The sequence below is a fragment of the Polypterus senegalus genome, chromosome 4 (genome assembly GCF_016835505.1).
Source record: "Polypterus senegalus isolate Bchr_013 chromosome 4, ASM1683550v1, whole genome shotgun sequence".
NCBI lineage: Eukaryota > Metazoa > Chordata > Cladistia > Polypteriformes > Polypteridae > Polypterus > Polypterus senegalus.
Genome location: NC_053157.1, coordinates 249,908,622 through 249,932,355, shown reverse-complemented (window position 1 = coordinate 249,932,355; position 23,734 = coordinate 249,908,622). Strand labels below are relative to the sequence as shown.

At 40.3% G+C, this 23,734-nt stretch overlaps 1 protein-coding gene across 1 annotated transcript; it reads right to left on the bottom strand.

The window, feature by feature from the left end:
- Positions 1-1,845: 1,845 nt before the first annotated feature.
- LOC120528439 (tripartite motif-containing protein 16-like) lies at positions 1,846-23,434 on the bottom strand. The gene is made up of 6 exons (XM_039752593.1): positions 22,810-23,434; positions 18,129-18,224; positions 14,091-14,324; positions 12,558-12,708; positions 9,021-9,086; positions 1,846-2,683 (listed from the first exon to the last, which is right to left on the bottom strand). Exons 1-6 carry the CDS (start codon positions 23,386-23,388, stop codon positions 2,142-2,144), a joined length of 1,668 nt encoding a protein of 555 aa, XP_039608527.1. The 5' UTR covers positions 23,389-23,434; the 3' UTR covers positions 1,846-2,141.
- Positions 23,435-23,734: the final 300 nt, after the last annotated feature.

The window sequence follows — 23,734 nt, the reverse complement described above, 5'->3', positions numbered from 1 at the left end:
TGTGTCTGCCTGGGGGGTTGCCAACTGGGATCCCGAGCTGTTTCGTTGTGCAGTGGGTGTGGCAACGCACTCTACCATTGACTGCTCCCCAACTTGACTTGACTTGACAACACAGATGGAGAGATTTGCAAATCCCTTCCACTCTTTCTTTGATGAACAATGTTTTTAAACATCTCAATCATTTTCTCACTCGTGTGTTGACAAACTGGGGATTCTCTGCCCATCTTTGCTCTTTAGAGACTCAGCCTTTCGTGGGTACAAATCGCGATTACAATCCCATGTTTGAAATCCCATTATTATTTAATTATTTGACCTCATTACTCGCCCTAATTTGCCCCCCCATCCCAACTCTTTTTGGAATCTGTTGCAGGCCTGAAATGCAGGAATGGATGTATAATAACAAATGAAATGAAGTTGAGCAGACAGAACATGAAATATCTTGGCTTCATACTGTCTGCAATGAAATCAAAGTCAAAGTGCATTTAAGAATGAGTGAGTGTCAAATTCGACATTTAATGTCATTCTTCATTTGTTACTCAGCAAATGTCAGTATTCCTTATTTTTTCACAAAATACCATTGGAAGCAAATGATTATTTGATTTGTATTTTGGTAATATATAAACCATTATAAAAAAGCATAACCAAAATAAATGTTCTTTTTCCATAGAGAATCTTCCATAACTTAACAACTTAACGCACTGTCCTTAAAGGTAATGACAATATTAAGAAATCTGCACTAAATCTCCATTTGATCAAACCCAAATCTTTCCTCCCATCAGCCTTGCCATTCATTTAATACTGAGAGTGGCCACTAGAGGGGGCAGTTTGGCTACAGAAGAATCAGCTCACCTGTCAACTCTGAAGGTCATGTGACTGTGTGATCGTGTCTCCCTTATTTTGCTCTTAATTCACTTAAATCTTAATTAGTTTTAGATATAATATTTAAAGTTCTTTATTTCAGGTGTTTTATTCTTGTGTTTTTACTTTATTCTTATTTCTTTTACACTGCACTGTATTCTGTTCTCCCCCTTCACTGCTGACCTTTCCCATGTGTGTAATATGGCGGGTGTCCACTAGAGGGCGCCACTGCACTTCAGTCCCACCCCTCAGTCCTCCTGTTAAAGTCTCCATTCGTTGGACTCTCTGATTGTTTCTCATTCTCTCCTTTCATGTTTCACTGCTCAGGATTTCACTGAATGCTTTCTGCTTTTATCTTTTAGATTTCCTTTTTGTATAAATTGCTGTTTAATATTTAGAGTGGCCACAAGAGGCAGTAGTTTGCCGACTGACCAATCAGTGACCCCTTCTCTCCATTCCTTGTCTTTCTTATCTGCTTTTTAAGTTCAGGTTTGTGGACAAGGTGGGCCAACCCTGGACGGGGTGCCAGTCCACTGCAAAGCCACACATGTGCACCCATGTCAAGTGTGTGCCAACTGACCAAGAATTCATTTTGTGAAGATGTTGGAGCTTTCAGGGTACCAAGATTGACAAATGTGGGGACAAGGAGGAGATGCAGTTTAAAGTTTAATGTGACATCAACTAAAACACCAAACTCTGTCAGTATGGCCGACATCTGACTGACCGGTGAGTCCTCGTCTTCAGACATTCACAGTGAATTCATTCTGAAGTGAAGGACCATTTGAGTGACCAATGGGGGGTCACAACATGTCTGGTGAGTGGACAACACTCCAGTCCCATCTGTCACTCTCTGCTCCTACATATAGTCACTATTCAAGAGCTCTCCATACTGAGTCTGTATAGCACCTTTCAGTTGTGCTGATCCAGCAGGACCACACGCCTGTCCTACTTAACAGGTGACATTCAGTGACACTTGGGGGCCTCACTAGTTGTTGGGGTGTCAGCCTGAAGGACATGTGGCTGTGAATCAACAGTGACCCCTGCTGGTCAGACTGGTATTTGTAAGACTGAGGTGTCTCCACCCCTCATTATGACACACACACCTGATTGGCTACTTAAACCCAATAATAATGGAGACCCTGACAGCTGCACTCGACCCGCATTCTCATCCACAATTTCAGTCACAGAGGTGCTGAATCCTGTTAAATTCTTTTGACCCCAGTCTACAAACACAAAAAGGACCTGCACTTGTGGGGACATCAATGACCTGTGGAGGGTACTGGTCAGTGGTCACCTGGTGTCAGATGTCTGATTGTGACACTACAGTAATCATTAACCCAAAACCCTGGATAGAGGGGCTCAGTGAAGGAGGTGTTGAACCTGTGCAGGAGGGTCATTGTGTGTGAGACGCTATAAAATGACAGAGAGCCAGCAGGCCAGTCCAGATACACACCTATTCTGGGGCTGTAGGGGGCGCTGATTTCAGTCTCCTGGTTATTGTGACGCACAGAGTACTGGGAATTAAAACACAGCAAACACCAGGACTTGTTGTTGTATCCAAGGCTGCTCTCCACACCCCATCCTTTCCTGCCCAGTCCTTTATATGCGACTCCAATCCTCATGAAGTATCCACTGCACTCCACTTTCCAGTAACAGCGAGTTCCAGTCAGAGCCTCTCTGCACAGAACTTGGGTACAGCAATCAAATCTGTCAGGATGATCAAGATATTCGGCTTTTGTCCACTCACATGTTACCTTCTTGTTGCCATCAGACAGATGGAGTTGTCTGTGTGCCGTGTTGATGTCCAATGTGAGAGGGCAGAAGTCTGAAAGGAAAGAAAAGAAAACGAGTGAGGAAATCTGGGAGTATGTAACGGGACTCTGGGCGGAGCATAACACATACAATTAACAAGAGCCAATCAGGAGCTGCGGTGACGAGACACTAATAGTAAAGAGGTCATCTGACTGGACAGAATCTGTGTGGATTTAAAATAAAATTCTGGAATCACAATAAATTGTAAGCCATTTTATTCTCCAGTACTTCATGTGCAGGACTCTGACTTGGTAGATTTGGAATTTCTTATAATGGAACACAACATCACAGACAAATAACAGAAATAGCTGAAGTTAAAAAGACAAACTTCAAACCAAGTTGTTGAATAATCCAATTATAAAGGAGATGTGGCGATAGTGATGTGCTAGTGAGAGTGTGAGTGTGTAGTGTGTATTCCCATGTCTCACACATGTCCTCACACTGTACACACACAGAAACGCCGCTGAACTTAGTGATGTGGTGGTGTTCATGTCCCAGCTGAGAGTGTTTCTGATTGTTGTGCTCTGAACTTTGAAGGAGTCCACCATATTGACTGCTGAATCATTCATTTCTAGTGTTAGAGGTTGTGACTGCTGTTTGTGAAAGTCAATGGCCATTTCCACTGTCTTGGGGGTATTGAGCAGCAGGGTGTTGAAGCTCACTGAGACACAAGACGAGACTCCTCTTTTCTAGAAGATGTCTCTTTGCCGTTAGTAATTAGACCAATAATGGTGGTGTCATCAGTGAACTTAATGATTTAATTCAAGATCAGTGGGCCTGCAGTCATTGGGGTACAAGGAGTAAAGTAGGGGGGCCGTCCACAGCCTCGAGGGGCACCTATGCTGATTCAGAGACAGACTGAGAGGTGGGAGTACAAACAAACGTATTGTTTCAGGTTTATCAGAAAACTGTAAATCCGTTAACAGATTGAAGGATTCAGTTCAGAGTGTAGAAGTTTAGTTATCAACAGCGCAGCCCTAATGGTGTTAAAAGCTGAGCTGACGTCTACAATCAGGATTCTGGCAGAAGTTTCTTTACAGTCCTGGTGCTCGAGCACAAAGTGAAGGCCCATGTTGATGTCGTCGTCCACAGATCTTTGTGCTCGATATGTCAACTGAAGAGGGTCGAGATCAGTAGCAGTGACAGACTTCAGATGGCGTAGAAGAAACTGACGTAAGAGCAATAGGCCTGTGATCAGTGAGGCAGCTTATTTTATCACTTTTAGGAACAGCAACAGAAGACTTTTGACACTTCTGTGCTGTAAACAACTTCCTGACGTCGTCGTATTCCTTCATAGAAAAGGGAGAAGAGGGGAGAGGCTTTGTGAAGAAGTGGCTGCTGATAAAACCACCTCAGAGCTGAAGGAGACGAGAGGATGAAAGGACTCGGCAGCTTGTTGGTCAAATCTGCCACAGAACTTGTGAAGTTTGTCATGGAGGTATGAGGAGTCTGAGTGAGCATTAGGAGATGACCTTTAGGAATTAGTAACTGACTGAAGGCTTCTCCACACAGAGGAGCGACTGTCTGCTCCATACTGAAGCTCCAGTTTATTTCTGTGTTTCCATTCAGCGTATCTGACTGCGTTGTTTAGCCGATTCCTAGCCAGTCTCTAGGTGTCCTTATCACCAGTTTTAGGGGCTTTTTCTTTCACCTGACGGAGATTTCTTAGATCTTTGATGAGCCGCAGCTTTCCATTGTTATAAATCACAATAGATTTGCTGGGAATGCAAACCTTTTCACAGAATCTGATATAAGATGCCACAGTGTCAGTCAGCTCATGAATGTTTTAAAATGTCCCAATCTGTCTCGAATGTCTTGTATTGTTTCACCTGACTCATCAGTCCATGAACAAATTTATTTCTTTACTGGTTTAACTGGTTTGAACCATTGTTTATAAGTGGGCAGTAACTGTAGCATAATGTGGTCAGAATTACCCAGCAGAGGTATGTGCCTTTTATGGCGCAGTAGCAGTCATCCAAAGTCTTCCTGTCCCTGGTGGGCCATTTAACAAACTGTTTGTATCTGGAAAGGTCGATGGTGAGGTTTGTGTTATTAAAGTCACCCATCACTGTAATCGGGGAGTTTCCATGACTGCTCTCCAAACCAGTGATGTAATCTGACAACTACAGCTGCGCATCTTTCATGTTCACATCAGGTGGAATGTAAACTCCAATAAGAATTATTGAATAAAACTGTCATGGTGAATATAATGATTTACAGTTAATAGTAAACAGTTCTAGATTGCTGGATCAGTGCTTCAATAATATGGAGATGTCACCACACCAAATGTTACTAATGTAGAAGCAGATTCCACCGCCTTTTGACTTGTAATGATCAGAATCTCCAATCTGCAGCTCTGGATGAGACTTCTGCTCCTCTCACTGCCCTCTCGGCCAACTCTTCTTAAGCTTTGATGGACTTCTTCTCCCAACTGTAACTTCCAGCTCTTCCCATGGATGTGACTTGGGTTCATTTTAGGGTACAGAGTGGACCACTTCAGAACATTCCAATGTGATTTCCACCATATTTGGATGGTCTAACTTGTATGTTTTGGAGGATCCATGATCTGCACTTCAAACAGAGCTTTGTAACATTTGCTCCAGAATGTCTCAATGATCTTTTCATTTTATTGTGCCCTGCACAGATTCAGCACAGTAGCCCCCTAACATTAATGAGCCTTCTCTATGTTTCGTGTTTTTTCTTTGAACACTCGTTTTGTTTTCTGTGGACACAGAGCTGCTGCAACTTACTGTAAAGCTCTCGTTTAGTTTCATCAGTCCAAAGGAACTTCTCCAGCACTGTGGCTTGTCAACATGTGTTTTAGGAAACTCCAGTCAGTTATGTATTTATTTTTTAGTCTGTCTTTCAGAAGTGGGGTCTTTTACCACGGAGCCCACTTTCATTCAGTAAGTGATTGATGGGGCTACTTGAAGCTGTTGTACTTTGATCTTGGAGGTCAGCCTGAATCTGTCCTGATGTTTTACTTGGTTCTTTCTCCACCACTGAAGCTGTCCTTCTGTTCAATTGGTGATCCATGCTCCATCTTCAGCAGCATTCAGTGAGTCTGACTACAGTCTAATGGACCTTAAACTTCTTGATATTAAAACCCTCCACCTGCGTCCTTGACTACAACAAGTCTAATGGACCTTAAACTTTCTGTCAGCACTTCAACTGATATTAAAAAATAATACTGTTGTGCCAGGACATGATGAATGTTTAATAGAGTCCTGTAATAAGCAATCTCCTCCAATAATCTAATTAAAATCACTATTTTAGAGGAACAATGTATTAAAACTATAAAACAGACCCAAAAATCGTCTTTAACTAACAAAACGTTTTTATCAACGATCTTATTAGTGATAAAAATAGATCTTATTGCACTAAATGAAACATGGCTTATTGCAGTTTTACCCGATTCAAGTCCTTTGAGTATCTCGCCGTTGTTATTCATGGAGATTCTCAAGTTCTAGTACTATCCGTGTATAGACCTCCTAAATATAACGTTTTTTGAGGAATTCAAATGTCAAGGTTCCTGGATTCTTTTGATTTGAGACAACTCAAAGCCTAAGACTATCAGAAATAATGCGTCAGTCCGTTTATAGTGCCAGCTAATTGATAATGTTCTGGACATAGTAAATTGTCGTCATTAGATACGGGGTCTTCCCAGACTGTCTTAAGACTGCTGTAGTTAAACCCCTACTTAAGAAACATAATCTTGACCCTCGGCTCTTGAAAATTTTAGACCCATCTCTAACCTGCCTTTCTTAAGTAAAGTTCTAGAGAAGGCAGTCATTATGCAGTTAAATGACCACCTAAATAAACATGCTATTCTTGATAAATTTCAGTCGGTTTTAGAACAAATCACAGCACAGAAACTGCACTCGTTAAAGTAGTAAATGACTTGCGGGTAAATGCAGACAGAGGCCATTTATCTGTTCTCATCCTCTTAGATCTGAGTGCTGCATTTGACACCATTGATCACAATATTCTTAGAAATCGCCTTAGTCAATGGGTGGGCCTCTCTGGCAGTGTCTTAAATTGGTTTGAATCCTACCTGACAGGGAGAAAATTTTTGTTAGTTGTGGGAATTACAACTCGAAGACACATGATATCCGATATGGTGTTCCACAAGGCTCTATCCTGGGTCCGCTGTTATTCTCAATCTACATGCTTCCGTTAGGTCAGATTATCTCAGGGCACAACGTGAGCTACCACAGCTATGCTGATGACACACAGCTGTACTTATCAATAGCACCTGATGACCCTGATTCTATTGATTCACTAACACAATGTCTGACTTGTATCTCAGAATGGATGAATAGTAATTTTCTCAAGTTAAATAAAGAGAAAACTGAAATCTTAGTGATCAGCAATAATGGATACAATGAGGCTATTAGAAATAAACTGGATACATTAGGATTAAAAGTCAAGACGGAGGTAAAAAGCTTAGGGGTGATTGTTGACTGTAATCTGAATTTTAAATCACATATTAATCAGATCATTAGGACAGCATTTTTCACTTAAGAAACATAAGTAAAGTTAGACCTCTTATATCACTGAAAGATGCTGAGAAATTAGTTCACGCGTTTGTTTTCAGTCGACTAGATTACTGTAATGCACTCCTCTCAGGACTACCCAAAAAGATATAAATCGTTTGCAACTAGTGCAGAATGCAGCTGCTAGAATCCTAACTAGGAAAAGAAAATCTGAGCACATCACTCCAGTTTTAGCGTCACTACACTGGTTACCTGTGTCATTCAGAATTGACTTTAAAATTCTGCTTATGGTTTATAAAGCCTTAAATAATCTCGCCCATCTTATATATCGGAATGTCTGACACCTTATATTCCAAATCGTAACCTCAGATCCTCAAATGAGTGTCTCCTTAGAATTCCAAGAACAAAACTTAAAAGAAGTGGTGAGGCGGCCTTCTGCTGCTATGCACCTAAAATCTGGAATAGCCTGCCAATAGGAATTCACCAGGCTGATACAGTAGAGCACTTTAAAACACTGCTGAAAACACATTACTTTAACATGGCCTTTTATAACTTCACTTTAACTTAATCCTGATACTCTATATGTTCAATTCATCAAAATAACTATTCATGGTGGCTCTAAAATCGGTACTGACCCCTACTCTCTTTTCTGTTTCTTTTTCCGGTTTCTTTGTGGTGGTGGCCTGCGCCACCACCACCTACTCAAAGCTTCATGATGCTCCAACAATGATGGACGGATTAAAAGGCAGAAGTCTACGTGACCATCATCATCATCAAGCCCTTCCGTGAGAACCCTAAATCCAAAGAGGACTGTTTCATTTATGTTAGGTAGAATGCCCAGAGGGACTGGGCGGTCTCATGGTCTGGAATCCCTACAGATTTTATTTTTCTCCAGCCGTCTGGAGTTTTTTTTTTCTGTCCCCTGGCCATTGAACCTTACTCTTATTTTATGTTAATTAATGTTGATTTATTTTTTTTTTATGTGCCTCTTATTTTTCTATTCTTTATTATGTAAAGCACTTTGAGCTACTGTTTGTATGAAAATGTGCTATAGAAATAAATGTTGTTGTTGTTGTTGTTGTCAGGGAGAGCACCTGGGGCTCATCCGGGTCATAATAAAAGGGGCCGCCTCCTTCCAGTAGACGAGCCAGAGTTGAGAGGAAGGAGACGAAGCTTGTGAGGAGGAGGAAGGAGGTCAAGAGAGAGTGAAAGAAAGAGAAAGAAGAAGAAGATGACAGTGGAGAGAGTTGGTGTGAGGACATTGTGGTGTAGAAACAGTTAGAAAATAAAGAAGTGTGTTTTGGACATCCTGGTGTCAGTCTGTCTGTTTCTGGGGGTACGTTTTCCACACCATATAATGTACATGTATGTGTTATTGGTGGTGAACATTGTATTTTTATGTGAAACACACTGAGCTGTTATCATTGAATGCCATGTTCTATATAAATGGATTATTATATCAAAATTATAAGGCAATGACTGAAGTATAAAAGCATCAGAAAGCAGACACTGGAATAAAGAAAGAGAAAACAGAAAGAAGAGCAAAGAAAAAATAAGACAACAGAAAAAGGACAGTGGAGGTCAGATTGTTATTAGAGGTGGATATGGCATAGTTAGCAGGATTTCTTTTTATTTTCTAAGAGTTCACTTGACACTTTAGAGATTCAAGACTAACAGACTGCTTTGGTGCTTTCCTGTCCTGAATCTCAATATCCCATAATGCACCAGTCACAGGACCCCCGTCACTTTCAGCTCATCAGTCACACCACACTCACATAATGCTTTCACATCATAAGCCTGGCCTGAGATATTAAAAGTGAAATGATGATAAACTCCATGAATTGACAGACTCACATTGTAAAAACTCCTCTCTGCTCTGATGTTCAGGCGGCAGTAGGGTGAAGATTGGAGCTTCATGACCTGAAAATACAAAGAAAAGAGAAGAATTGAAAATGTTAAGATTAGGTCTGTCTGAAGATTAATATTTTATATTTTGTTTAATCATGATTAATCACACATTACATTGCATATTTCATAAGATTTATTGGTATTACTTTAGATTATGTTTCCATAATTGCATTGCATTTTACCATGTAATTACCTGTATAATTACAGAGTAACTGGGTGTTATTACCTTGTACTTACTGTTTAATCTTGTGGTTAAGCACTTAACTGTAATTGTTGTTCCACTATTTTTATGCATACCTCCTAAGAAAGACTATGGAATAACAATAACAATTCAGTACTTAGTTATAGTGTTACTCTGTATTACAAGGTAAGTACAAAGTAATAACAGCCATTACTCTGTAATTATACAGGTAAATGCAATGGTATGTACAACATAATTATGGACAATTAATCTAAAGTGATTCTGGTTTATTATTATATCCTCTTAACTACATCATCAGATCAGTTAAAAATATAATAATGTCAGTATTGTGATATACTGGAAATAATTTTTAGAGGATTTCAGAAATTCCATTCATTTTCAAACTTATGATAAACAACAGACAGTATTTTGGACATGTCTGTAATGTTGCTCAAGGCCACTGTCATCATTATTTAATCTTAACATTGTACCAGTTGCTCCTACAGAATTCTCAGCCTTTATAATGTATGGTTTGAAGATGTGATCACTTACATAAAATAAGCCTTAAAGCAGCAATTAAAATTCAGGGGTTAAAAATCTCAGGATCTGATCTCCTTGCAAATAATTCACATACAAAGAGCTACCCTGTCAGTGTTCATAGTTAGCTTAATAACAAGACACTTTATCATCACTTCAATAAAACAACATCACAACAGTCCATAAGCAGATGTTTGGAAGCTCATAACTCACCCACACAGTTCCAGTAGTTTCTCCAGCCAGGTCAGTTTATTGAACTCTGCAGATGTTAACATGGTGTGGAGCTGACCCGGACACAAACAGGCGGACATGTTGTTAAATACCACCACACTTTTATTATTTACACTATATGATTATGTCACTCAGACACAGTCCTGTGCACACCACAAACCCCAATATACAGTCCTGGCCACTCAATGCCTTTCTTCAGGCCGCCTCCACACTCCTCTTCTGCCTCGTCCTACTTTCACCCGACTCTAGCGATGAATGAATGAAGATGGCCCCTTTTATATGGTTCCCGGTTGAGCACCAGGTGTTCCCGGCATTCCTCCCGGCGGCTCCCCGGGTGTCTCCCAAAGTCTTCCCCCCAGCACTTTCTGGTGTGGCAGAAGTGCTGGGGCAACAGGTCCCCAAGGCATTGGGGCGCCTCCTGGTGGTGACCACGGGCCCCTACAGGGTAGGGCTTCCATGCCCTCAACCCATGGCCCCCAAAGCGACCAGGAAGGCGGCCCCTACATGATCCAGGGTGGGCTTTGACCCTCTTCTGGTCCCTCACGGCGTCCCGGCCGGGTTGTTGCCCCTGGCAACCCTGACAATGGCCAGCTCTTCATTGCCGTGTGTGCGTACTACTTTGTTTTTACAAAGAGAGATGTCTGAAATGTTAGTTTTAAAATAAAAGTTTCTGCTGAGGAGAATCACAGATGTCTCTTCCATTGTTACATTAATGATTTAATCCTGCATGAACTGAGAAGTGCAATTCTCCTGACTTTGATATATATAGAATAAAACATTTGTATATAGCATATAAGGTAAAGTTCAGTTCAGGAGATTGCAGCAGGCTGCGTCAGATGAGATGAGATGAGAGTAGCAGAGCAGATCAGTGCAGTTCAGATGACAAAGGGGTGACCAGAGAAGGAACGAGATGGTACATTGTGGAATCTCATGATAACTTTGTGTTATATTAACAGATCAAGACTTTTAAATGAAGCTCAAGTGTTAACACATTAATTCTGACAGCTCTAGTTAAGATGTAATTTTATAATGTTAAATTCTTAAACACTAATTACAAATGTAATGTAGTTAACATAAAACAACATAACATGTGGATCAAGTCTGCACACAGAGCCCATGGTGTGTTGATGATTCAGTGACTCTGAGTCTGAGTTTTACTTACCAAACACCTTGATCAGCCAGGGCAAATGTGAGAGTCTCGATTGTGGACTTGACCTCTGCTTTAGATAACAACATCTCAGAGCTTTGAGAATAAGAAACTGACCGAGTTCAGCCTGCCCAGTCCAATCCACCATTGGATCTCAGACTTTCTTCCAGGTAGTAAACAGTGTCGGTGCAGTTGGGCGCACACACGTCTGACCTGTTAACCCTCATCACCTCACTTTCTGTTTTCCTCTCCTGTGTTGTCAGTTGGCCACAGCTCAGCAGTTCTGGTCATGGACAGACATTGTTAGGTTCCATTTATGTTCATCAGTGCTGAACTGCTTTAGCTTACAGATTTGTTTAAACACACAGTATCATGATATGTAGACATTATATAGTTTATAATTTGTAAAGTCTGTTAATGTGTTTCACCTGTGAACTGGTTATGTGCACTCAGTGGAGTGTTCAGGTGGTCCTGAAGTGGTCAGGGTTCTAATGTACTCCTCTAATTTGCATATCTTTATCACTAAAATATATAAAGAAATACTCTCGCTGTGTGAAACTCTCTTTAGTGTCATTGGGTATGATGAGTCTGAGTATACGACACCACACTTAGAAAACACATGAGTTTGTGGAAACATGGTGGAAAATGGATTAATGTGAACTTTTAATGAGACGCCCATCTGACAGAATGTAAAAGAAGCTCATTTAGATTTCACAATATAACAAAGTACTGAATTTGATCCAAATTCAATTTCATTTATGTCTTCACTGCTTTCAAGTTCACTTTATTTGTAGACCGAGCAGACCCGGCCAGTTTAACACAACTTCTGTTCTTTATTTTATGTTTGTCATTATGAGAGCAAATGCAAAGAATCCTAATGTGAAATGAAGAAGCAACTTTTAAGAGAGTAATCAGAAAAAGTATCTCTATATATAAAAAGCAAATAACCGTCTGATGTCTGTGCCAGGGCATAATGCTATCCAGTGTCCACCAGAGAGAAGCAATGACCACAGAACAGAAGAAACAAGAATAGAGAGATAAGAATTTAAGCACTAACATGTACAGTGAACAGAGGTTCATAAATGTACAACATGATTAAAACAGATAGACGTACCATTGTACCATTAATACTGTTTAAAAAACTGGTGATTCACTATGCTAAGAAGAAATCGAATATTTAAACATTCAAGAGCTCTGTTTAATATGAGACTGTGATATCACTCAGCTAGTCACTGTAAGAGGCAATAGAAAAAGTTCTTAACAGTAAACACTTAAAGATAAATGTAAAAGAGCAGGCCTTCTTCAGACATCTCACTGTCCCTGTGATTCTCACTCTTGTCCTTCTAATGGACTCTAACAACGAACAACAAATGACTAGATGACACACCTGATGGAGTACTTGTCATGATGACCTGCTGGCTGATCTTCTCCAGATTCTTCTTCATCTCATTTAGCAGGTCCTTAGATGAGAAATAAGTAGTGACAGTGAGGCTGAGCGAGTGCCCATCAGCAGGAAGGACACAGTGAGATGAGAAGGTCTGCATCAGGAGAGAAGGGGGAACAAGGATAAATAAAAAGTAACATTAATGAGAAGGACCTCCACTTATCTAAACATCAGTGTGGTGGACAGTCATCTTGGGTTTAAATGGAGATTACCTTTCATTCATTTATTATTTATTTATAGGAGAATGTTTCATTATAATGGACCATTAGATGTCATTGGCCTTGACTTTCAATAAGATTTTCACACAGTAGTCATCAGACTGTAGATAAGTGGCCTGAGGGGACATCAGACAGGCAGGGGCAGAGATAGATAGATAGATAGATAGATAGATAGATAGATAGATAGATAGATAGATAGATAGATAGATAGATAGATAGATAGATAGATAGATAGATAGATAGATAGATAGATAGATAGATAGATAGAAGTCCAAAACAAGACTGAGGGAAAAGGGAAAAGGGTAGGCTTTTAAAGGGGAAGACAGTAAGTGAGGTCATAAGGATCAGGCACGTGTTCTTCACTCATTGGATCGAGCCCGGAAGTGACATCACAGGGGCCAGAGCTGGTAAGGTCTACTTCCATTGGCTCAGTCCCAGAAGTGACGTCAAGAGAGCCAGGTGGAATCTCCCGGGAATGGTCTACAGAAAAGGGAGAAAAAGAGTGCACTCTTCCACATCCCGGCATGCCTCAGAACTGCCGTCACTCAAGCCCTTTAGCTGCCTCCCATGCACACGTGTGTGACAATAGAAAGATAGATAGAAGCATATTTGTCCAAAACAAAAAAAATTGGCAATTAAAGCAAATCCAAAGACTTACACACTACAGTATTCAGTATAATTTTACAATCGAAGGTCTGCCACTAGAAAGTGTGTGACTTGTCAGAAAGACTTGGGAGCCTTTTGTGCGCTCATCACAGTTCTGTAGTCTGTCCTGTAGAACACACTTGTGGGACCACATCAGGAATATTGTGTGTTAGAGAAATGACAAAACAGTACAACAGAAAGTCGAGAAGAAGAGAGACCAGACTGGACTGTGGGGTTTGAGCTGTGAGGAAATGCTGAAGGATTTGAATGTCATCAGATAAAGGACAGAGACATGAGGAGGTGACATGACAGATGTTTTTAAAGATATGAATGAAGTTGGTGTCTTCTTTTCACAGGTAGTGTCATTTAAAATGACTCTTTACTAAGAATAAATGTCATATAAATTTGTTTCTTCAAATAAACAACTGCATGTAGATGAAGGCTGAGCTGTCAGATTTTTGCAAAAATTGAGAAAATATTAGTCAAATATGAAATTGGACTGAATGGCCTGTTTTTGTAATTTGTAAAATCTCCTTAGCTGTCTTGATTTTGAAGTTTCTCAGGTCCCACACACACCAGTCTGATCAGACTCCCTGTGAAGTGTCACTCTCACCTGCAGAAAGTGGAGATGATCCTTGGTTTCTGAAAGTTCCTTCAGCTCAGCTTCTCTCCTCTTCAGCTCCTCAATCTCTTTCTCCAGTTGCTCCATGACTCCTTCAGCCTTCTTCGTTTCTCTCTTTTCTTGTTCTCTGATCCTCTGTTTCAGTTTCTTGTGGGCTTCCTCAATGCACCGTATCAGAGCAGTGAAGCTCTTCTCATATTCCTCTATCACTCTTACTACAGAAACCTGTTGGACAGGAGAAAAATATTGAATTGAGTCACCTAATTTAAAAATAAAAGTTACAAGACACTTTAGTTAGTATTTTGATGTTGAGAGGAGAGTTTGAAATAGGAGAAGGGTGGTAGGAGTATTCCCTGCTTAGTATTCCACTGGTACTCTGGATAGCAACATCTTCTTAAGGCACTTGTAGGTCTGTATGGAATATGCAGTCTTAATAAGCTCTGTAGGATCTATGGGAGCCATTGGCACAAGCTGATATGGGACAGCACTATTGACCTATGAGGACTGTGGTAGTGTTACACAGGGTGGTCTTTAAAAAGAGCCTCTCCTGGTTCATCCTGGCTTTGAGAGTGGAGTAAGACAATGTTAATCTAGAGATGAGAATGGTGTGTGTGTGTGTGTGTATGGGGGCAGGGTCTGGATGGGAATAGGGTGGGAGGCTGAAGAAGAAGAAGAGAATAGGGAATAAACTGGGATAAGTTCTTAAGTGTGGAGACAGTCGAGGAGCAGTGGAACAGGTTTAAAAATGTTTTACATGTAATGCAGGACAGATACAGACCTAAATTTGGAATTCATAAGAAATTAAAAAAAACTCCACAGTGGACTAATAAAGAGATAAAAAAGAAGTTGCATTGGAAAAAAAACACAATAAGTCATATAAAACTAAAAACTAAAAACTCCATTGTGAATCGAATGGTGAATGAGAACATGAGAAGCAACCAGTAAGAAGGATGTCAGGGAGGCTAAAAGGCAGTTATAGAGGAATATAACAGATAAGGAGAAAGATGAGCCTAAGAAATTCATTCAATATTTTAGTTGTAAAAGAACAGTCAAGGAGGAGGTGCATCAGGAACAGTAAAGAGGAATTAAATAATACAGATAGTGAACATACTGGAAGGACTGGAAAATTGCAACTATTATCTCATTATTTAAAAAGGGTGAGCAGGCAAATCGAAGCAACAATTGGCCAGTAAGCTGAATGTGAAACACAGGAAAATTAATGGAAAGAATTATTAAGGATAAGATTGAGCAACACATGGCAAGGACAGGAGTTTTATTGAACAGTCAGCATGGGGTCAGAAGAGGGAGGTCGTGTTTTACTAACATGCTGGAATTCTATGAGGAGGCAACAAAAGGATACAATCAAAGTGGAGCAGATGAGATTATTTATCTGGACTTTCAGAAAGCATTTGATGAGGTGCCACATGAGAGGTTGGGCATCAAACTGAAAGAATTGGGAGTTCAGGGTGATGGTTTTAGATGTGTGCAGAATTGGCTCAAACACAGGAAGCAGAGGGTGATGGTGTGAGGAACCTCATCAGTACTGGCCGATGTTAAGAGTGGTGACCAGCAGGGGGCAGTGCACAGGCTGCTGCTATTTTTTTTATATATATATTAAATGATTTAGATAGGAATATAAGTAACAAGCTGGTTAAGTTTGCAGATGATATCAAAAGATGTGGATTAGCAGATAGTCTGGAATCCATTAAATCATTACAGAGGAACCTGGACAGAATACAGGCTTCGGCAGATTTGTGGCATAAGGATGTAAGTGAAGGGTATGAGGTGTACAGTGTCCAGGATCATCAACCCCAAAGCTGGAGATGTTCAGCTGTTTTCAGAACCTTGCAGAGCTGCACAGTGACTTTGATATCTCTGAGACAGTAGGCAGGGATGAGGAGCTCTAAAAGTAGTCAGGGATTCAGTTATTATGGAAATTGAGATGAAGTTGTGCTCCAGATACAGAGAGCCTCATATGCTGTGTTGTCTTTTGAGTACACAGGTAGAAAACTTCTATGGATGGCTACCAGAGCAGTGGATGACCCAGGTGTCATCATCAATCTTGTCCAGGTGTCACAGAATAATCAAAATAAGTGGGACAGACTGCCAGTTCGGCAGGACAGATTTAAGAGTTGAGTGTAAAGCTGAGGAGCAGAACTGACAAAGTGGTCATCTCAGGACTTCTACCTGTACCACACCAGTTCATGTGAGATTAGGAAGATTAGATGACTTAACACATCTGAAATGTTTGTGTAGGAAGAAGTTGGGATGGGTTATATTTTAACTGGAGGGGCACTAATGTAAACTTAATATGTGTCACAAATAAATTAATGAAACCAATAATAAAGAAAAGATTGAGCAGCACAGATCTAGGTGAGGAGTGCCAATGAGCAGTCAGTGAGGGTTTAGATGGAGGACTTCATGTTTCAATAATGTGCTGGAATTCTATAATAAAACAATGTAGTACTAGGTTGTTGTTCTGTGTTAGCCATTGCAAATGTAGAGAAAAGCCAAGCAAAATGACACCTTTTATTGGCTAACTAAAAAGATTACAATATGCAAGCTTTCGAGGCAACTCAGGCCCTTACATCTTGCCTGAAGAAGTGGTCTGAGTTGCCTTGATAAATAAATCAGATTGTAAAAGTTTAGTCTGTCCAGGCACAGAAGTGTGTGTGAAGAGTTATTGTTCTGCCGATGAGAACATTCTTGATAATGGATCCTGGAAGAACTGGGCATAAAATAGTAATTAACTCTAGAGAGTGTGCCAGTCAAATGTTCTTTAAAATGTGTGGATGTGTGTCCTAAAATATGAATGGTTAAATTGTAGCTCTGCTGCATAGTAAATGTTGTGTGTTTGCAGCTTGTCTGTCTGGTCTGCTTGTGTGCTCATGAAGATAGTCCATACATCCTGTTTGAGGAACAGACAAGTGATTGACAGCAGCAGAACACCTGAAGGCTGGACAACTGGTTGTAATAGGAATTTGCATAAATCACACCATTATATGAAAGGACTAAAAGAACAACAACTGAAAGACTTGCTAAACAGACAGCATCTGTAAAAAGGAACTCTGCCTTTGAAGACCTGTCTAAATAGGTGAAGTTCAGAGACGTGAATCTTTAATTTAATCCCAACTAACAGACTCGGTGAGCTCACTGCAGTCCTTTTATTATAAAGTCTCAGGACTGACTGGGAAAACATTTTACTTTTTAATTTTCAGATTCTATCATTGGCCATCCTCTACAATTCATTTTCACATTATAATCAGACAACTTGAACTCTGGAGTATCGTGTGAACTTCAGAAGGGCTGAGGTGTGTATTTCACTCTCTATATTTGTATTCACATGTATGGCATTTATTGTGTGTTGAATGTCATTGTCATTTTCATCTTTGTGTCTTTCTTTTTTAATTTATTTTTTCCTTCTTTTCTGAAATTTCCATATAATTGTCTTTTTGACACATACTGTATATATTCATTTGACTGTTTAGAGCTGATGATATCAATAGATGAATGTACAGCAGGCCTCCTCAGGGTCTGATATTGGCCTGTCCTTATATTACTTTAAGAAGGTGAGTGGCAGCAATCGGCCCATTTCAGCAGATCAGCATGTAAACAGGTGGAGGTGTGCGTTATTAGCACACAGTCCAGAAGACTAACACCTTCACTTATGGAACCCAGTAAAGCTGCGACATATCAGAATGAACAGAGAAAGTCCATTAGGGAATGTTGTGTCGACTGATCCAACTCAGAACATCAGTGCCAACCTTCATTATGAGTTATTGTTAGGGGGAGTGAAGTCACCTTTAAGTGGAGGAATGAGAAACCTGAGGACATGAGGGTCTTGTGGTCTGAATTCCTAATGACTAAAACATGAAATGCTGTCAGAAGTGAAACACCATGAAGGACACAATAAACCATCTTCTCTCCTTCTCCATCTCCCTGTCCTCATACATCATCACCACAAACTCTCACACCCCTTTAAGTTTTTTTCCTCTCTTTGATATGAAGTGTCATCTTAATTCCACTCACCTTCATCTCCTCCACTGTCCTCGTCGTCTCCTTCAGTTTCTTCTCTTTCTCTTCAAGTCTTTTCCTAATTTCACTCCGTGTCGCCCCCAGCTGTTTCTGTTTGGACACACAAGAGGACACATGGTGGTCTCATCAGAATTCTCTTCCACTTTCTCAGCTTTTGGTGTCATTTTGAGTGATTAAATTTGTACAACACATTTGTTTCACATTCCATGACACAACTTACTGTTTCTGTCACACTTGTCTTCATTTTGACACAGTAGGTGACACTCAGAGATTTAATTAAACAAATATGAATATGACACAAACATTCAAATAAAGGTTTAATTTAACACTTCAATTCAAGATGGAGTTTGGGCTTGAAGAGAGCTACAAATAAAGGAGACAGTCTGAAGGCTCACTGGTATACAAGTCAGTCCTTGAGATTGAGAGGACATCACATCGACAACCAGGACATCAGAGCTTCACACATAAGAAACCTGCAAACCCAGGAGACCTCGGATGGCAAAGGACTCCAATTGTAGGACCAACAAGGCCATTGTGGAGTTGAGACTTGTGAGAACTTTGTCAAGTGTTTGGTCATTTTATGGAGTCAAGTGAGATAACTGAGGCCAAGAAGACACGAGTGAGTCTGAGGAGTTCAGTAAAAAGTGAAATCTGAAGAGGAGTTTAATGAGCTCAGAGAAATCTGACAAGAAATCAAAGGAGTCACTAATAGAAATACTTAACGAAAACATTAGAACTGAAGATCAGAGAAAGAAATAATAACACAAGTGAAAGTTAACTAACTCAGAGTTCAAACATGAAGAAGAGCAAACGAGTCGCACACAGTGGGCTGCTTTATGGCTTGGAGGGCATGTGGCTTGGCTATTTTACAGAGAGTTGCAGATCCAGTTGTCATTGTCAACATCACAGTAAGCGACAAAAGTAAGAGCAGGCTGGCAATTGTGTAAGAAAAAAGTGGAAATGGAGGAGCTAGATTAGACAAGACCCGGTGGTCTTATCAAAGTGCTGTCTGTGACACAAGACACTACTGGGAGGACTGGAGAGATCAGAGAGTTTAACATGAGGCTCACATTGGGTTTAAGATGGAGGGGCACAGGGCTAAGGGGCATCGGGTGGATTTTTACAGCAGGTGGCAACTACACGCCTGGCATGGGATCCACTGATGTTATTGGAAGGCAAACAAGGAGGTCAATTGTGGACTTTTAACAAGGAGTGAGTGTCTGGGCATATAATCAGTTAGACAAGAAGCTGGAATAAAGCTACAGAAGAGAAAAATAAATCAGAAATAATAAGATGTGAGTCTGTGCTGAAGAACATTGATTAAGTTTTGACAAATGGAGACCTGCAGGTGTCTGGTGAGTCAGATTGAGCAGTCCACTCACTTCATGTCTACATCAGTGGGGAAGAAACATTTTTATTACGTCAACAGACCTCAAATATCAAACACTTCAAAAAACATGGCAAACATGTATCAAGGGCATAAGAAATCTTTCTTCAGGGAAATGAGCCCAATTTTCTAAAAAAATCAATAGAATAAATAAAAGTAATAAGAGGTGATGAGAACTAAACTCCTGTAAATGAGAAGTAAACATCACAACCAACATAACAACACTGTTTCCTTTAGGGGGTGATATAGCTCCCTAATTGGAATAAGTTCTTTTATAATTGCGTCGTTTTAAGTAAATGAAAGATATAGAGATATGTTGTTAAAAGGTGATATCCCTCCCACAGTGATACAGTGGTAAAAATCACATAAGAGAAAATAACTTAGATTTCTTTACTGACAAATTACGTGGCATTACAGATGGGAAGACATAATAACAAGAAAATACCAAGGTGGGATCTTGGTCTATACAGTCTGTTATTTTTTCGTTGCTGCACTGGAAGGTTTTTCGGGACTCATTCATCCGTGAGCTTGGCTGCTGTCCAAGTATTTATACTGTCTTCTCCACGTGTAGGCCCTTCCTTGGTTTACAAACAAAGAAAGGAAAGGATTCAATTTCATCTCTAACATACAGGAATAGTACAATTCCTATTTTCGCAGTTGTCCCCTTCATTCTCCAAATACAGAAGTTTCTAAATTCTGCCCCTGTGTGCTAACTTTAGCCTGCACATGTGAGTGAATTTATAAAATAATTCCTTGTACAGAGCACAGTGACATTAAACTTACATTCGTGTTACAAACACATAACAGAAAAGCAAATAAAAGAGAAAAACTTAATGAGTGATGAGAAATGAACGGTGACAGGAGGGCTCACCTCGTAATTTTAACTGACACTAGAGCAGCACAGGAGGAAAACCTGAGAATAGAATCAAACTAGAGGACTGGAAAACAGAAACATAAGACTAATAAATGAAAAGATTAGAATCATAATAGTAAGTTACACAAGAGTGAAAGTGAACATAAATAACATGAGCATGAGTTTACAAAGGATCAGGCTTAAAAGTCCACATAGTAGAACAGGCCATGAGAATAATAAAAGTGTAAAAGGTAACTTTAAAATGTCTAATCTACAGGAGATAAATCAAAATTAAATTGCTAATACATTTCAAATAGGAAATGTAAATGTGCGAGGTATTTAAAAAGAAAACAAATGAATGTCAGTTATAAGGATAAACATATAAATATGATGTGACTTACTGTACGTATCTGAACTTATCTGCACATTCACACCGAGTGCACATTAAGATCTCATGATTTCAGTCTACTGAAGAGTCCAAGGACTAGTAAAACAACAGAGGGTGTTTGAGCTTTACATCGCAGGGTTTCAAATCTGTGGATTAATCGGCCTGCTTATATAAGAGATGCCCCTTCACTCTCAGGCTGTGGACTCACCACTGTAGCCTGGCACAGCTGTGCTTATTACATCTCAGTTATTTATTTGTATAAAAGTGTTAGGTTATAGAATCATCATGAACTCTTACTAAACCTTCTCTATTCTCTTTCTTTTCTCATTTCAGTATTCTGCTGTTCCACTTCTCCACTGCCAAGCTGTTTAGTAGCCCATGACTGAGACACCTGAGGGATCAGGAGCCTTGGAATTGAAGAGTTAAAGGACTGATTAGCCTGCCAGTTTCCTTTTGAAGCAAAATGCTCTCCTGTTGGAATAAATTCTTTTAAATTGCAGCATTTTATGTAACCGAAAAATATAGAGATATAAAATTAAAATGCGATATCTCTCTCATAGTGATACGGCGGTAACAATCACATAAGAATGAAAAACTTAGCTTTCTTTAATGATGATTTACGTGGCATTGAAGCCATAGCAGACAATACACAAGGTGGGCACTTGATGTATACAGTCTGCCATTTTCTGTTGCTGAGCTGAAAGGATTTTCCAGACGGATGACATCATCCATCCATCTGCTTCAAAGTGTTTTGGCAGTAGTCCAAGCCTTATATACTGTCTGTTCCACGTGCAGGTCCTCTCTGATCTCCAAACAAGGAAAGGAAAGGACTCAACCCCACCTCCAAAAATACAGGAATAGCACAATGCCTACCTTCACAGTTGTTCCTTTCATTCTCCAAACTGCTAAACTAGTGGTTTACATATGCAGCGCCTAGCCCCTGTGTACCAAACTCGGCTTGCACATGTGAATGAATCCATAAAATAATTTCTTGCACAGAGCACAGTAACATTAAACTTACACTTGTGTTACACTGCCCAGCACAAACGTGTACAGTAGAAAGACCACCAGGAGGTGGAGGGTCGGTTGGCTGAGGTCTTCAGACGTGTCACCGTTCTCGGACTTTACGTCATATAAATGACCATCAACTCCCCACAGGTTTATTTTTTCCAGGGATGCTGATGATTGGAGTTTCTGATTTCCTTTCCTCTTTTGTTAGCTGGCCACGTCTCAATAATGATATTAATGTATGTGTCTTGTTTGATCCTTTAGTGTTACTCAGTTGAAGTTGATTTGTTAATTGTGTTTTTAAACTAATCTTTGTTTTTATGTGTGTAACTGGTGTAATTTGTAGTGTGTGACTATATTTTAACTGTCAACGTGTCTCCAGTGATCTGAGCCTGCAGCAATGCCCACAATACAACATCTACAAGTTTTTAATAATATGAATAATGTAAGTTTACAGGGGACAGGACAGTAATGGTGGAGTTTACTTATCGAAATATTAACTTATAAACCTTATTAAACACGACACACAGATAGGTCATCAGTGTAATTACTGACTGTTTATTAACGCAGAGAGAGAAGAAGCAGCCTGTTCAGAGACTTTATTGTGTAATAATCACAACAGAATTCAGGGGTAGCGGTTGTCCATCTACTGGGATCAGAAAAATTGCATCGTGTGGACTGAAAGGTGTAAAGAAAATCTAAAAGGGGTCAATTCTAGTGACATGTGACTGCAATGTGCATCTTAGAGAGGCCTGAGGTACTCCAGACACAGGTGATCAGAACACAAAGAACCTCCGCTCAGTTTAATGAGAGCACTCAGCTCACTCGACTGTCTATGGATCACACTGTGTATCTCATCCTGGACTGTTTCATGTCTTCCACCCAGTCTCACCAAGATAGCCTCCAGCTCCCTGCTGTCCTACACAAGCAAATTGAGACTCCTCAACATGAAGGAATAGATTTATCTGCCAAACTACATTTACATATCACTTAACTCTTTTTTTTATTGAGCTTCCATTAAACACTACATTCCACTCACCTCTTTTTCTTCTCTTTCCGTCTCCAGCTCGACCATTTTATGACTGTTATGTTCAGTCACTCCACACATAGTGCAGATACACGTCTCATCAGTTCTGCAAAACATCTCCAGACTTTTCTGATGTTTCCCACAGAGTTTCTCCTTCAGATTTCTGTCAGGATCAACCAGCTTGTGGTGCTTCAGGGCTGCTACTTCATAGTGAAGCTGCAGGTGAGTCTGACAGTAGGAGGCCATGCAGGTCAGACAGGACTTCACCGCTCTGAACCTCTTCCCAGTACAGAAGTCACACTCCACGTCTCCAGGGCTGGCATAACTCTGAAACAGAGGAGAACTGATTGTTGTCTTCTTTAATTTCTTGATGACTTCATTCAGCAGATTATTTCTTCGCAGAGCAGGCCTTGTGCTGAAGTTCTCTCTGCACTGAGAACAAAAGAACTCTTGGCTGTGATCCCAGTAGTCCGTGAGGCACTTCAGACAGAAATTATGTCCACAGGGGATGGTGACGGGGTCAGTCAGGGTGTCCAGACACACCGAGCAGGTGAACTCATCCTGTGATACACACAGCTGGGCTTCAGACATTGTCAGTCTGAGGAGTGGTAGGCAGAGAGAATCAGTCAGAAAAACAAGGAAGTGACTTGTGAAGAAATGAAAGTGAAAGTTTGTCTGTGCTCAGTGAGGAGGAGGAGGAGATTTAAAGAGAAAGCTGAGAGCTCACAGAGAGAACATCTGAGGAGACACTGAGGGTGAACAGTTAATGTGAGACAGGCGCTCAGAGAGTGAAGACCACAAAGTGACAGAAGAGATGACCTGTCACAGGGGGTCTGCTAAAGTGTAATTTGGTTTTATGCCAGTTCTAAACCAAGGGGTCTTATTTCTGCCACCCTTGCTCTTCTGTAGCCAGCGGATACACCACATGCACTTCAGA

Excerpts from the sequence above, each read along its gene's own strand:
- LOC120528439 (XM_039752593.1), bottom strand. The coding sequence starts at position 23,388 with ATGTCTGAAGCCCAGCTGTGTGTATCACAGGATGAGTTCACCTGCTCG. Across the intron at positions 18,225-22,809 it reads CGGAAAGAGAAGAAAAAGAG|AAACAGCTGGGGGCGACACG; the intron begins GTGAGTGGAATG and ends GTGTCCAAACAG. Across the intron at positions 12,709-14,090 it reads ATCATCTCCACTTTCTGCAG|ACCTTCTCATCTCACTGTGT; the intron begins GTGAGAGTGACA and ends CTCCTGATGCAG.